This window comes from Oculina patagonica, chromosome 4, assembly GCF_052425735.1.
Source record: "Oculina patagonica isolate OP01 chromosome 4, crgOcupat, whole genome shotgun sequence".
NCBI classification, from domain to species: Eukaryota; Metazoa; Cnidaria; class Anthozoa; order Scleractinia; family Oculinidae; genus Oculina; species Oculina patagonica.
In genome coordinates this window covers 63,864,014-63,878,893 of record NC_135761.1, presented here as the reverse complement: position 1 = coordinate 63,878,893, position 14,880 = coordinate 63,864,014, and the positions used below count along the sequence as shown (strand labels likewise).

The following is a 14,880-nucleotide window of genomic DNA, read 5'->3' as shown; positions in this document are numbered from 1 at the left end:
CTGTACGACGAGATATTTGCATAAAAAATATGAGCACGCGCGCGTGATTTGATGTGTTTGCGTCTGGAATTGTTTGTCTCTTTGAAAACGCATTGTTCTCATCATAAAAGCGTGGAATATAATTACCATAATTACCATTTTGAAACCGTTTTTTGATCGGGACACCTTCGGGATATCTCAAAATTTGTACTTTCCGACAATTTTGTGGCAGAGAATTCAGCGCGGATATAGAACTTCATGAGCTGCCACTGCAGAGAGGTAAACTAGGAATACTGTAGTGTGTCATAACAGAGGCGGAATTTTAAAAGAGCGCTTTTAGAAAGAGGTAGAAGGCATTCAATTAATATTTGTGCATTTAAACCGCCATAACTTGCTGGAAAACTTTAAATTAAAAAATCCGCTTCTGTTATGACACTCTAGAGATATTGACTGATTAGTTTTTGACAAGATCACAGTGTGCTGTCTCCTACTCGTTCTACAAACTCTGACACGAAATCAGAATCTTCCCAAATTGGCAGTATCGTGGCTATAACATCGCCGTAGGTACAATGTACCAAATAAAAGATGACATACATATTCTTTTATCATTTCTTTTTGTCTCTGTAAAATTTGAGCTTAATCGCATTTATAACAGCCGAGGAATAAGCGTTTTAAAAGATGCAGGTCAAGCAAAATTTCGCTTCATGAATTTATTCATGCTGTATATATCCCCCGCGACCTTAACACATGTTTGTTCACGATCACTTCAAATTAAAATGAGAATGTAATCAACAGTGGCATGCATTTGCATAACAGAGATGATTCTGGAAACTTCGAATTTCTTGTCTGTTTAGTCGATTGGTTTAAAAATTACCAAGAACTTGTCTTATCTTGGCTCTAGCTCGTGAATGGGATTTGAGAATGCTGAAAACAGATAATTATAGAAATAAATGCGACATTTGAAAAATAAAAATGCTAATAATCAGCCAATTGTAAGTTCCGATACTGTAAAAGATATATCAAAGATATTACGGTAAAAACCCACGAATAATAACCTAACATTTAAGAACCTGTTAGGGTATAATTTGCAAATTAGACCCCATTCTTAAAAGAACCTATTTAGCCTAAAATTTGGAAACAGGTTCTTATTTTCTAAAATTATTTAAAAATGTTTACTCTGGGAAATAAGTTGGACAAAGCATTACTGTGCACGTATATAATGTCATATTCTAAGTGATTAGTGCTTCTTTTTTACATAGACACTTATTTGGTATGCAAATTTTATACAAGGAATAGGCTGAATACCACTAAAAGTTCTATTAGCATCAATGTAAATTTTCTTCAGAAAAAAAGAACCTATTAAAAACCCGAATAGCCTAAATTTGTGTTCACTACCAATTATTTAAGAACCTGTTTAGGCTAACCTTGAAAAATTAGGTTCTTACTCGCGGATTTTTACTGTATTATTTTTCTTTTCTACAAGATAAAAGTACAGTTTACTTTCAGTTTTTGGGGATTCAGGTTGGTATGATTCCGATGAAACCTGATCTTTTCAGTTGTCTGGGAAGTTCGTAGACTTTGTAGACCTTTGTAAACCTTTGAATTTGAGTAATAAGTTAGTCACATTCCTCCCCTTGTTTTCAGCTTTGTGGTTGCGTTTTGAAAAGATGAAACTTTTGCCAACTATTTTGTTCCTGATATGCAACGCTGAAATCAAATCTCTGCAGTTTTACGCCTTCCAAGCGTAAAGAAGAAGACTAGTAAGTAATCCTTCACCCAACAATGGTGTATTTGTGCAATTTTTCTTTAAAAAAATGCCATAGAAGCTTCATTATTTATACCGGCTTTCACAAATTCTCGCAGAAATTTTGTCACGCTTGAGAAGAGAGTGCCACAAGATGACCACGTGATATTTATCCGCTTTCCTCGTTTCCAGTTTCCAATCATCTGTCTTACACTCGAGCTACTCGAACTGGTGTTCTGCCAAAGTTTGTGTCGCTATGGCGGGCAGTTTTTTCGTATTCGTTCTCCTTGCTTTGGGCAGCTTTTCTGCCGTCGTTAGCAGAAAATGCCCTTGTGAAGATGAGTCTTTATGTGAGCCGATCGCCAGACCACAAGGAAAAGAATTTCTCATGTTTTCCACGAAACCAAATGTGTGGAGGAAATACGATTGGACTAAAGTGACAACGATCGCTCTGTTTCGCCCTTGGGACGATGAACTTATGTGTGAAGCACACAAAAAAGTAAGTGATCAATTGATTAATTTAAAATCTTTTGTCTTGTTAACTTTGTTTTATGGCTGGCTGTGTGATGGGGAGGCTTACAAAGCGTTCTTTCAATAACGCGAACAAAATCTCGTCTGATTCTCGCTTCGAACAAGTCATGACATTGTCTGACTTCATTTCCATGGAATTTACAAGAACCATAATATTATTATTGTTTTCTCACCGTTACAGTTTTAAACGCGTTGGGCAAAGTTTGAATGCTCCTGTAAATATATTCCTTATATTTTTCGTAATTGTTAAATCTTTTGATGTCGATCGTAGTTATGCTTTGACATTTAAGTAGTTCATAGCAATTATTTGATTGATCTTTGATTGTTATAACTGTACAGTGATTAATAAGCTTGACTTGCCAACGAGTAAATCGTTAAAACTCTGCTAATTTAGCTCTTTGGGTGTGAATTTATATTGTCGTTGCAGCTATGTCGCCAAAAACCTTTCGAATCAAACCAATGTAAAGTGAAACTGAAGACAAACAAACACTCGATCTTTTCCGGAAGTTTGGTCTCAGACTTCATACACAAATGCAGTGTTTTATTTCACCATGGCGTTTTATATCTCAATTATTAATTTCCGTACTTTCTAAATGAGATCCATTGTATTTGTAATTGTATTAATTGCTTCGTTTTACCATAGACAGATAGCTAGGGGAATTCCTTCACAAAACCTCTTCATATACAAAAGCGTTAAGGAAATATATGAAGGTTAATTGCAATTTCCAGAGGGGTGGAGGGGGGTGTGGGTCTTAGGAAAAAATCTCTTCCATCGGGGAGGTATGGATAATTTTTGGACTACCGAATGTATCCCAAAAATAGCAATAGCGTGAGGTCAAGGTGACTGGATATTGCCCAAGTTCTTTCTTTTTCTAAAGAACACAATTATGAGGAATGAAATAAACAGTTTGTTCTGAAAGAGCACAGATAACACAATGGTGATTAATTACCCTCAGTTCATGCCCTGGAGTCTGTGTCATATCTGGGTTGAGTTTGTTGTTAGTTCTCATATCAGCTCATACATGTTAGTATTTAAAACTCATCAATATTTCATATCATTGTTCCAAAGGTTCTTCAAGAAATGTCCAGGAATTCTCTGTTTTTTCTTCAGAATCTCCAGCTTTTTTTCCTATGTCTACAAAAGCCAACATAATTCTCAAATTTGAAGTTAAACTGAATAAAATAGATAAAGGGCTTCTATGTGGATGATAATATTATGTTACTGCAATTTTCAATTTATTAAAATTTATTTATTTATTTAATATTTAGTAATGTTTAATAAATGAGCAGCAGTGTTTTATCAAGTTTAAAACACGAGGCGCAGCCGAGTGTTTTAGACTTGATAAAACAAGCACTGCGAATTTATTGAACGGCTTCAAAATCCTGATGTAGTTCAACTAATCCTTGCACTAATATTTAGATTTGGGGCTATTTTGGCCTAGAAAATTGGACACAAAGTTGAGCCGTGTCTTTAGATATAAAGACACTCATTAAACATTAATTTCTTTTGTATTTGCTTTATGAATTATTAATGAATTATTGAACTTTTAAAAAGTTCTTCTATCAAGTGAATTTCATTTTCTGGCTTTTGCAGGGTGTAAGAGTTGTCTTGGCCGCCAACTTTCCCACAGATAAACTGAGTAGTAAAGAAGTAAGGACTAAGTGGATAAAGAACTTGACTGAGGAAGCTTTAACTCGCTTTGCTGATGGAGTTAATATTGATATTGAGTCACCAATAGCCAAGAGGTCAAGAGAGGTCACCCTGCTGACTAAACTAGTGAATGAGACAGCAACAGCTTTCCGTTCAGCGATTAAAAATTCTCAGGTATTTGGGACACTAATAATAATTATATAAAACTATTCATAAAAATTTTTTTATTTATCACTATACATCCTCTCTGACACAGGCCAGATAGGTAAATATTTAGTTGTATCGTCATGGATGTCACCCTTGTTGGTCTGTATGCAATGCAGCCAAAATATTCTTGTCCATACATCCAATTAAGTCAATGATCTATTTTATTTACTTTTGGATTTGTAGAGTAGACCTCCTGCATTAAGTCTAGTGCTCTACCAGCTGATCAGCTCGCAGAATTACCCATGGCAAACTAGCAAAACTTATAGCTCCCATTACTGTTAACTCATCTTGATATTGCTCCCATAGTTTAGTTTTAAAAAAGATATTTTTTTAAAAATACAGTCGAAGCTCTCGTAAGCAGACACCCTCGGGACGCGAAAAAAGTGTCCGTAACTGGAGCTGGCCGCTTACGAGAATGGTTCTCGTGAGCGGCCACTAGAGGTGTAGGGGATAGATGGCTGCTTACAGGAGCCTACCCAGCTAACAATAACCATACGGACATGGATGACGACAAAACAAACACTAAAATATGGTACTGCGACTGCTGTAAAATCATTGTGACGAGAGGCAATGTGAAGTTGATTGATAAAAACAAGAAACAGATGTTTTTATAGGATTCCTTTGGGGTGTCTGCTTACGGGAGCTTAAAAACAAAGAAAAAGTCCAAGTCGTAATCTGTGAAAGTGTCCGCGGCCGCTTAATTACGGGAATGTCCGCTTACAAGAATGTAAAATTACAGAGTTTGTATGGGAGTTAAAACGGGTTTCTAACAAGGCGGCTGTAACTAGAGCTGTCCGCTTACGAGAGTGTCCGTTAAGAGAGCTTCAACTGTAGTTTAAAAGATAAATCAAACTGATGGCTTTGTCAATTTTTACTGTAGGTGTCGTTTGACGTTGCCTGGTCACCTGACTGTATTGATGGACGTTGTTATGATGCAGAAGCTCTTTCCAAAGTAGTGGATTTTCTTGTTGTCATGGCATATGACGAACAGAGTCAGATCAGAGGAGATTGTGTCGCAAAGGCTAACTCACCCTTGAAACAGACAAAAGCTGGTAAAACTTATTTTAAATTACAAAGATTGTCTTGTATTTTGAGTCATATTTAGACTCACAGCTTGGAGATTTTTTTTTAAACTAAAATCAGCCAATCAAAATCTTCATTGCTGCTCCAATATTAAACTGGAAACAGCTCTTACACCTGTTTTTGAATCATAAAGTCATAATTATCTATTATTAATTTTTTTATCAGCATGATTCTTGGAGATAATGTCAACCTGCACTTTTTTCAGTTTTTTGGGGAGTTGATGGGGAGCAGGGGTGAATGCCTTTCACCAATGTGGTCTGAGTTTGATTTCAGTCAGGTGCTATATGTGGCATTTCCTCCTAATTCCTTGTATTTACATCTTTTTCCAGCTATTGGAGAATACTTGGCTCTTGGAATTAAACCAGAAAAACTTGTTCTTGGATTACCATGGTATGGATATGACTACCCCTGTTTGGAACTCAATGGCAATGTCTGCTCGATCAAGCGTGTTCCATTCCGAGGTGTGAATTGCAGTGACGCTGCTGGCCGACAAATTGAATTTGCTGAAATTGAGGATTTGGTCATTAGCAGAGCAAGTTCAGCCCCTCAAGAGGATGAAGATTCTGTTTCATTCTTTTTCAACTATGAGGACAGTGTCGGTGGAAAACACCAGGTCTGGTATGACAATGCTTACAGTCTTAAACAGAAGTATGACTTTGCAGCAGATGAAAATTTGAATGGTATTGCAATCTGGAATTCAGACTTGCTGGACTACAGTGACATTGCCAGGGCTAAGCAAGAGACCAAGGAAATGTGGGATGCTTTGCATCATTGACTTGCTTTTGAAGCATCACTGAGGCTTTAAGCTACTGTAGGTGTAATTCTGTAAGACCAAAGTACTTGTTGATCTTTTATTAGAATGCAACAGGGTAAAAATCTTTGTGTGTATGTTAGTACATGCTGCTAATTTAAATGTCCTTTGCAAATATGTTTCAACAATAATTTATATTGCTTCTTTTCTTAATAAGGTGAACTGCTCAATTTCTCGCCAAGCATGTGTCTAATATCATGATTAACAGCACAACAGCAGACACATGCATGATAAGAAGCTTTAACTATTCTTGCAAGGAATATACACCAACTTAAATCAAAATTAATCTCTAAGAGAAAAACTTTGTTTTTAATGGTAGAAATCAGGTAATTCAATGCCATGTGTTATTTTGAGGGCAGTTACAAGTTCAATAAAATACCCAACAACAACAAAAAAAACACAATTTAGGAAATGAGGTTTCAAATAAAGTTTTTGTTTAACACAGCTTTAACTAACAATGAAAAAAGTATCTTGGCCTACCTTAAGTTTGTCATTTCACTAATCTGCCCTTAACTTCTGCTTGCATACTATTTGCATGCACATTTTGCGCTTAACATATTGTTGTTATAATTGAAAAGGTTGATTTGGAGTACCCTGGGTGCCAGAGGGTTTTTTTTTGCAGTGACAAAGAGCGGCAAAGCCGCAATCGTTGATAGAGTGGCGAAGCCACGATCGAGTGATAGCGAGATACTGTCTTTCATGCAAAAAAAGAAAAAAAAACCCTCTGGCACCCAGGGTAGATTTGAAGTTGTTTTTATCAGAAAATGAAATATAGTGAACTTTTCAAATGCAACATGGTATCATAAAATGGAATATAATATATTTTTCAATTGTCAACTTCAATATGATTTTATTGGCATCAGAAATTTAAATTTAATATATTTTTTCAAAATTAACAACATAAATTCAATATATACAAGTACAGTTTGTTGAAGAGTGATGTAAACTGTCTTATTTTTGAGACCTTTAAAGTGTATTGTCACAATAATTGTGAATAGCAATAAAATATTGATTTGCTACAAAGCATGTTGTTGGGTCATTAGACAGGATTACCAGTGCTGGAAATTACTGTCAGTCATCGGACATTGTCCGATCAAATATGCCAAAATGTCCAGCCAATTTTGCAATATGTTCGGACATGATGTCCGAGAACTTAAGTGACTGTGTCTTGGAAAATTCAATGTGTTTGATTTAAAATGCGAATTGATGTCCGACCAATTTTCTAATATGTCCGTTCAAAATAAAAGTTTGGAAGGACACATGTCCTAATAAGTAAGAAAAATTATTTCCAGCACTGGATTACTGTATGCCAGAAGTGTCCAGCTCCTCTCACCAGATGCAAGGTTTTTTTATATTATAATAAAAAAGAGAGTCATGACTTAAATTATTGCTCATGGGGAGGCACATTGGCCTAATAGTTAGCGCTCTGGATGTCAGGTCGAGCGGTCCGGTTTCAAGCCCTGGCCAGGGCAGTGTTGTGTTCTTGGGAAAGAGTATCAGACGCTTTTCTCTAAATTTATAGTGCCTCTCTTCACCCAGGTGTATAAATGGGTACCGCTGAACTAATGCTGGGGGGCGGGTGGCCCTCAGTGTGATGGATAAGCATCCCATCCAGGGGAAAGTTGAAATACTCCTAGTGGCTTAATGCTACAAAAACCCAAGAGAAGGTCTGGCAAGATGGGCCACTAAGCCTCCCTTAGCATCTCGGTCCCATTTGTGTTTTTCTGTTGCAGATGTTATCTAAGTTGCAATGTTTTCGCATTTCTCCATGTTTTGGCCCTCTTAGAATTCTTGTTTTGTGCCCTTTCCTCTCCTAGATCCTGCCTCCTTCCCACATGTTTCCTGGAATCCAGTTGTGAAGGAGCCTAGATTTTAGCCCTTTAATTTAAACAGTAACTTACAATTTATCTTATACACTCTTTCTTATCTATCATCTCATATCCAACCCATGCTGGTGGAATACCGGTAATTGTTAAATATTTGTCCCACTCCTTGATAATTTTCTGTTTCTCAAAGATCACAGGTTAGGTAAATTACATTGTGAGTAAAATGAAAACCATTGACAGACTGCAACTCCATTGAGATGGATTAGCATAATCCTATTTGGAAACAATTCCAGCAATCTCATCTGCTCTGGGGACCTTCCCAGAGTGCTGCTGGGATTCTGATACCTTTAACCTATAACATACACTATGAATTTTTGCAACCGTATTCCCTAACCTACGGTTGAGCTGTCTATTAATGCTTTATTTAAATAACCAGGGTTCAATAAAGTTGCTGAAACTTTTTGCGGGAAAAATGTTGCCCTATTCTAGACCAAACTCTCTAACTGCTATACCCTTTCCCAGACTCGGAACTGCCAGAAAATCATATCCTTCACAGTGGCCCATACCTATATAGCTAATATATGTGAGTACCCCCCACCCCCTCCCTTTCTCTCATCACCCACAGGAGCGAACGTTACCAGACAGTATGAATAACAGCAGACACCACTAAGTTACAACAATCAGAAGACAAGCAAATCTTTTATAGTGTCTTTTATATATATTCTCATAAAAATGTGCTAGCCCAAAACCAGACTTACAAAGATCTATGAAATGGATAAAAAAACAACTGAAACAGCTGTACAACAAATCTGGATAATTTACAACTACATTCCATTACTCAGGAGATCATAAATGCTTTAGTTCAATATTTGTTGATGAGTACATTGTTTAACAAATGTTCTGGGCAATCATTTCTTAGCTAAGGAATAACAAATTGTAAAAACAAGGTTGCGATTTTACAAAACTGCAGGCAAAAATTATTACCTCCCTAATAATATTAATAAATAATTTATTTAAATTCTCATTCAATGTTTTTTCGATAAACAATTTTATTGTTTTGTTATCTAGGGATATAAATAGCTTGGTTTCTGAGTGCATAAATAAGAAAACCATGAATTGGAGAAACCATATGAACAAAAACTGCAAATATTTTTTACTAATATTATTTTCGAATTCATTAATCTGAACTACCCTTGGCTTATTGGATGTTCTACAATTATTTTTTCATATATTTATGTCAACAGTGTCTGTGAGAACTTATGACTATGCAGAACCAAAAAATACTCCTTCCCATTTTAAATTTTACCCTCACCTATAAGCCATAACCTTTTCCAACAACAGTTGTCGGGACAGATAGCAAGTTACCACTGCTTCATATATAATAATAATTTGTTTCACAAATGAAATTTATTTATGAAAAGATAGGAACTCCAACTTTGTCATGTAAACTTCATTTTACCAGATAACTTTAAAATTGTCATTCCACCAAAATATTAAGAAGTGCAAGTGTTCTGTATTTATTTTTTTTTGACATCTCTAAACATTGCTCTCTTTTAAGTTCACAAGCCCTTCTGTGATTTCAGCCAAGGATTTATCTCCACTCATGGCTGGGTCTTCGGCGAGCGTCTTAGCAAGACACTTGGTAACAGCTTCCATTTGTTTCATAACAAGGTGCATGGTACGTTCAGTAGTGTCCAGTCTCTTCTGCAATTCTGTTAGATGTTTCTTACCTGTTGGACAATAAAACCAACATGAAATATGTTTAGTGATGGAATAATGAATGACTCAATTTTACTTCTTTACCCTTTCCCTCTCAGATTATTTACCCCCTGATCTAGAAGTTACACTGGACTTTCTATACTGAACCAGTATTTTTTTCCAGAAGCAGAGGTAACTTAATTAATGTAGTCAAGTATATTTCTAGGTTGGCATCGGTTCAACATTATGGACTGATGCTGTTCTAAATGGTGAACAGTAGCTTTTGTGTGGGGGTGCAGACTTTGTCCTCACACAATTGTAATTGTTTAACCACGAGGCTTGTTGCCTTTACACTACTAGTCAAAGGAGGTTTGGGAAGAAAGGAGTCAAAAGGCTTTATTTCTGTTGCTCTCGAGTCCAGTCAGGCTCATTCTCCTGAACAGTGGTTGGTAAGTTATAAATTGTATAATTTCAATATATTTTCATCTTTAGGTTTTAGTTAGTTTAAGTTTTAGTTTTTTATTTAATTGTAGCTAGTATTTTTTTTGTAAAATTTAAAATATAATTTTTATATGTTTAGAATTTTTTATAATTTAATTTCATTATCCCTGTGAAGCACTATCGATCAACTATCACTATTAAATTATTTAATTATTATCATCATCAACATCATCATCATCATCATTATTGTTATTATTATTATTATTATTATTAGAATTATTATAATTATTATTAGTATTAGTATTATTATAATTATTTAAGACAAAGTATTCTCTCAAAATAGATGTCTCTCTTTTTTCAGGGTTACAGGAAATCTCACCAGGGGTCTGTTAGCCCCCGCGATCACAAATTATAAGCCTGGAATACATGTACCTGCACTCATGACTGAGTTTAGTCAACAATGGACACACCCATAGTTCCCGAATGACTTAGACACCCTCTTTACCTGGCTCTACTCCTGATGCCTTACTCTGGATAGCACGCAATTGCCGCAGACGATACCCTACTCCGTCGCACACAGTTAACAGATCTTCCAGTTGGGTTTCAGTGTTAACTGGCTTTTTAATTGCATCAAGTGCCACAACATGTGGGCAATCAGGGTAGAATTCTTTGTGACCCTCCAAAGGATCATCTCCGGGCTTCCACTTTTTAAGGGTGCCCTGACACTTGAAGCATTTTACAATATCGTCTGTTCCAGTAAACACAAAACCTGCTCTTGCTAGTTCAAACACATTTACTGAGCTTGTTGAGGGCCAATACATGTATGTCCGCACTCTGTTTCCAGCTGATGACAAATCTGATAGGTTGGCAGGCGGGGCGCCGATGTCAAGGTTTTCAGATTTTGCGACATGGTTTGTGGTATGCACTGGATGTGCTGAAAGGGGAAGGTGGAATTTTTTAAGTCAATTTACCCCAAAAACTTTTGCCTTTTTAATTTATATACTACCGGTAAGAATTGTATGCCAATTAGTTATGGATGTTTAGCATAAAATCTTATAATTTTATTTGTTAATTTTAACAGGATAAATTAAAACAGCTGCTTTTTTAAATTAAGGTTTTTAGATATGTGAGAACATTTAAAAACTGGAAATGTGAAGATTTAAAGTTAACAACATAATGTGTGAGGTTATAAAAACAATGTAAGATTAAAAGAAGAAAAATTAGTTTAAGTTGTTTTAAGCAAAGAATTAGTGACAGTAATGTTATAGTTGATTAAAGAAAAGCCATACATTCTCCCTGCTACCCACAAGTTATTATGACAAAGCAAATCCCAGCAATGGCAATTCTAGTTTGATGATTCTGAGAAGCCACCATAACAGCATAGCCCAAGTTTTAACATTAATGGAATATGACACATTTATAGTCTTATTGAAATGGTGTGAGTTAATTGAATTAGACTGACAAAACGACTAGAAGAAGAAAAACAATACATTAGAAAAAAAAAGAGAATCCTGAATGTGAAAGATGTATATTAAACAGTGTAAGGTAAAGGCATAATAAACCCAAATACCAAAAAAAAATTAATTTCTTTTCAAGCCATTCTCATGTGCATACCACAAACCATTTGCTGCTTGAAACGCAATTTGCACTGAGGTTTCTCTCAGTACCAGTATATAAAAAAACCAGCAAGGAAATTGACTGGCATGTCCAAATTGTAGTATCTTATAACAAATTTGTTTATTTTGGGTCATCAACAAATCCAAATAAAGTAGGCTGCAGTAAAATGCTGCTCATTTAAGATGCATGACAAACCCAACTGGAAAACCCTGCCAACTGGTGCCAGGGTTTATTTTTTATGAATAGCAGGAGGAATGCAGGCTGTGCAATGACACAAGTCACCAAAAAATAATGACAGTTATTTTTACATATATACGCATCATTAAAAATGTCAAGAATTATTAAATTATTAATAAAAAAATATATTGCTTTGAGTAGTATATTCCTATCTAAAGGAAAAAATCTGCTTTCTGGTTTTAAACTTTAAAGACCAAATTTTCTACAGTTATTCAGGAACTGGCGTCAACCATCACCACGTTTATACAACATATGGATCTGCCTGAGAGTTTTAACCTCACACGTGTACCAGGAAATTATAACCCTAAATTTACTGTCGTAACTTTTATAATTGCATTCAGTAAATAAAATATATCACTTGAGAATTTTCTTTTCTTTAAGTAGAGTCAACTCAAGGTGTCTAGACAGGTGATTAGCAAGTGTGAGTTAAATTTCTTTAATCAATTCTCCAAAGCATGATATTAAGCCTCATTAGTGCAATGACAAGAAGACTAGCCAAATTTGGTTAATTACCATCTGTATGCACAGGGCCCAGGGGGGGGTACTCCGACTTGTAAATGACGGGGAGTCGAAGAAGGCAAAACCAGGACCCAAAAAATCCTAAGTCTTCCGCATACCCAAAAAATCCTGACCAACCCCTCCCTTAAGGAGGGGCAATGCCGCGTGATATTATCATACCATAAAACGCCAAGTTTGTTTCGGGCCCATGTTTGTTTTTATACCCTAAGATCCCCTATTTGATCAAGTCACCCAAAAAATTCCATCTTCTTACTCTCCCAGATGACAATTGACCCCAAAAATCCTTCGATCATCTCTGTCATTTCACGGAGTACCCCCCTGGGGCACAGGGCTTTGAATAAGACTCAGTACCTGCCAGAGCTCCAGCAGGTATTTTAGCATGAATAATCGGCTAAAATTCATGCAGTTCCTAAAGAGGAGATGTTATCAGCTTTTTCTTTTGCTCTCCGATGGGTGCCACGCACGGGCAGCCACTTACTTTAAATCTTATTGAAAACCCTGCACACACACATCAGCATTTTAAACTGGACAATGTTAATCACATAAAAAATGATAACTACCTTCCTCCTCTGTCATAAAGGTCTGGTCTTTTTTCTTTTGTTCCTCGGCAAGCTTCTTAAGCCTACGTCTTCTCTGTTATACATAGGAAAACATATTTTAGCCTTTAATACTAGGGGTGGTGGATGGTCCTTAAAAAAATGCGTGTCTCACAAAATTTGAGCCAAATTTCAGGGGTCTCGTCGTCTTGAATTGTTCTTTGACGGCTTTTCTTTTACCTTGATTTCTTTTACAAGGCTAAAAAGGTCTTGGGTTCCCAAAAAAGATATCAGTCTCGCTGTCTTGCAAAGTCTCGTATTTACCATTCGACACCTCTGATACTGCCGTCTGATTTTATTTTTTCTGTTTACCTCATTTTGCCTTGACTTACTTTCCCTGGTCCTCAAGGATGGCTCATTTCATAATGTATTATTTTATAAAATGTACCTAGGTATATAAGGCATATTAAAATATAAAAATAAATATATAACAGAGATGAATATTAATAGCACTCTGAGTGTACTTTGTACTCAAGCTTATTTTAAATTATTCCAAAACTATGGGAAGCATTCAGGTACCTGTTAAAAATCCCAACAACACAAACACAAACTGCTGCCAAGGTGTGGTGTATAAATTCAAGTTGGTACTAAATTATTCACAGAAGGCTACATTTTGCAATACAGACAAAAATTAAGAGTTCCTGTATTCAGTAAAACATATTCAACTGTGCTTGTATTTTTCTTGAAATCTCAAATGCGTACTTTTTACTTCAAGTGGTAAACAAACTTGTTAATTACACACACGCGATAAATTAATTTCAGAACAGAGAAATTTTCACAACCCACCCCACCCTAGCTAGATACACATCTGTCTCGAAAAAGCTTACAATTATACATCTGTTCCAAGTAAACACTGAAAGCAAGCAATTCTTCGGGTTTATATGTGGCAATTTGGTCTTAAGATATAGGTTATTTTTACTTACAATACAATTCTTGTGTAGGAAGTTTAATTAGTTGACAACTAAGGGAAATTGCGTTAACTGCTTTAAACAATCTTTCTCAACAGTTTTAACAGGTGTCTGTCTACGAACTGTAGTGTAAATAAATTGAGATTTAAGCATTAGGAGCGGTATAGTTTTTCCAGTTTTACAAATTACCGCATTAAACCGCGACGTTTAATTCTTTTGAAAAAATAATAAAGAAGAAAAAAATTTCCCTCTGAAATTGCGTTCTTTCCTAAAGTGAAAATTTAAGTGAGTTGAAGTTCGATCTAAACAGGGCCAAACAAGCACAACCGAAGAAAACGTTTAACAACTTATAAACGGTACTCACCCTAAATAACTGCACGGCAAGGAACAGAGCAAACCCAGGGAGAACATATTTCCACGGGATGTGATAACCAAAGATGTGGAAATCTTTGATGATTCTCACTAAATTTGCCGCAATATCTGTGTGAGGTTTTACATGTTTTGAGTACGCTGATTTGATTTTCGGATAAAATACAGCTAAAACGACACCAAGTACAGCTAAAAGCAGTAGCTTCGTTTTCAACTTGGCCATTCTTGGAGTTAAAGCGAATTCACCAGCTCCAAACTACTCCTAAGAACACCTCATCAAGTGCTGGAATGAAATGGACTCCTGTCAAACTGTTGTTTACATGGCTGAAGACATGCGCGTTATGAAGCCACATGCACGTGCTCTGCTTGTCTCACTTTGATGCGACCAATGCGCATCGTGCTTTCAAACCACAAGAAGTCAAAACAGTACAAAGTCGCTTCGCTGTGCGTACCGTGTTTTAGGTTACCGACGCGATGTTAAATAAATTGTTATAGAAAACGTTATAAAATTCGTTATCATTTTGCTGCGCGAAATATGGGTGCAATATCAATTTTATTTCGTTTTCTTTTCCGGGCCTGGAACTTTTCTTTAAATTAATTATAATTATCAAAGCTGAATCAATATAACAATCCTGAATTACAGCTGTGGGTTATTAGATACAC

General features: G+C 36.0%; 2 protein-coding genes across 2 annotated transcripts; one reads left to right on the top strand and one right to left on the bottom strand.

Annotated features, from left to right (window-relative positions):
• The first annotated feature begins 1,926 nt into the window (after positions 1 to 1,926).
• Positions 1,927 to 7,033, top strand: LOC144651099 (di-N-acetylchitobiase-like). The gene is made up of 4 exons (XM_078510982.1): positions 1,927 to 2,222; positions 3,849 to 4,079; positions 4,993 to 5,164; positions 5,525 to 7,033. Exons 1-4 carry the CDS (start codon positions 1,980 to 1,982, stop codon positions 5,968 to 5,970), a joined length of 1,092 nt encoding a protein of 363 aa, XP_078367108.1. The 5' UTR covers positions 1,927 to 1,979; the 3' UTR covers positions 5,971 to 7,033.
• A 1,495-nt stretch (positions 7,034 to 8,528) lies between these two features.
• Positions 8,529 to 14,540, bottom strand: LOC144651102 (uncharacterized). The gene is made up of 4 exons (XM_078510986.1): positions 14,213 to 14,540; positions 12,905 to 12,977; positions 10,477 to 10,905; positions 8,529 to 9,562 (listed from the first exon to the last, which is right to left on the bottom strand). Exons 1-4 carry the CDS (start codon positions 14,438 to 14,440, stop codon positions 9,369 to 9,371), a joined length of 924 nt encoding a protein of 307 aa, XP_078367112.1. The 5' UTR covers positions 14,441 to 14,540; the 3' UTR covers positions 8,529 to 9,368.
• Between the last annotated feature and the right edge of the window lie 340 nt (positions 14,541 to 14,880).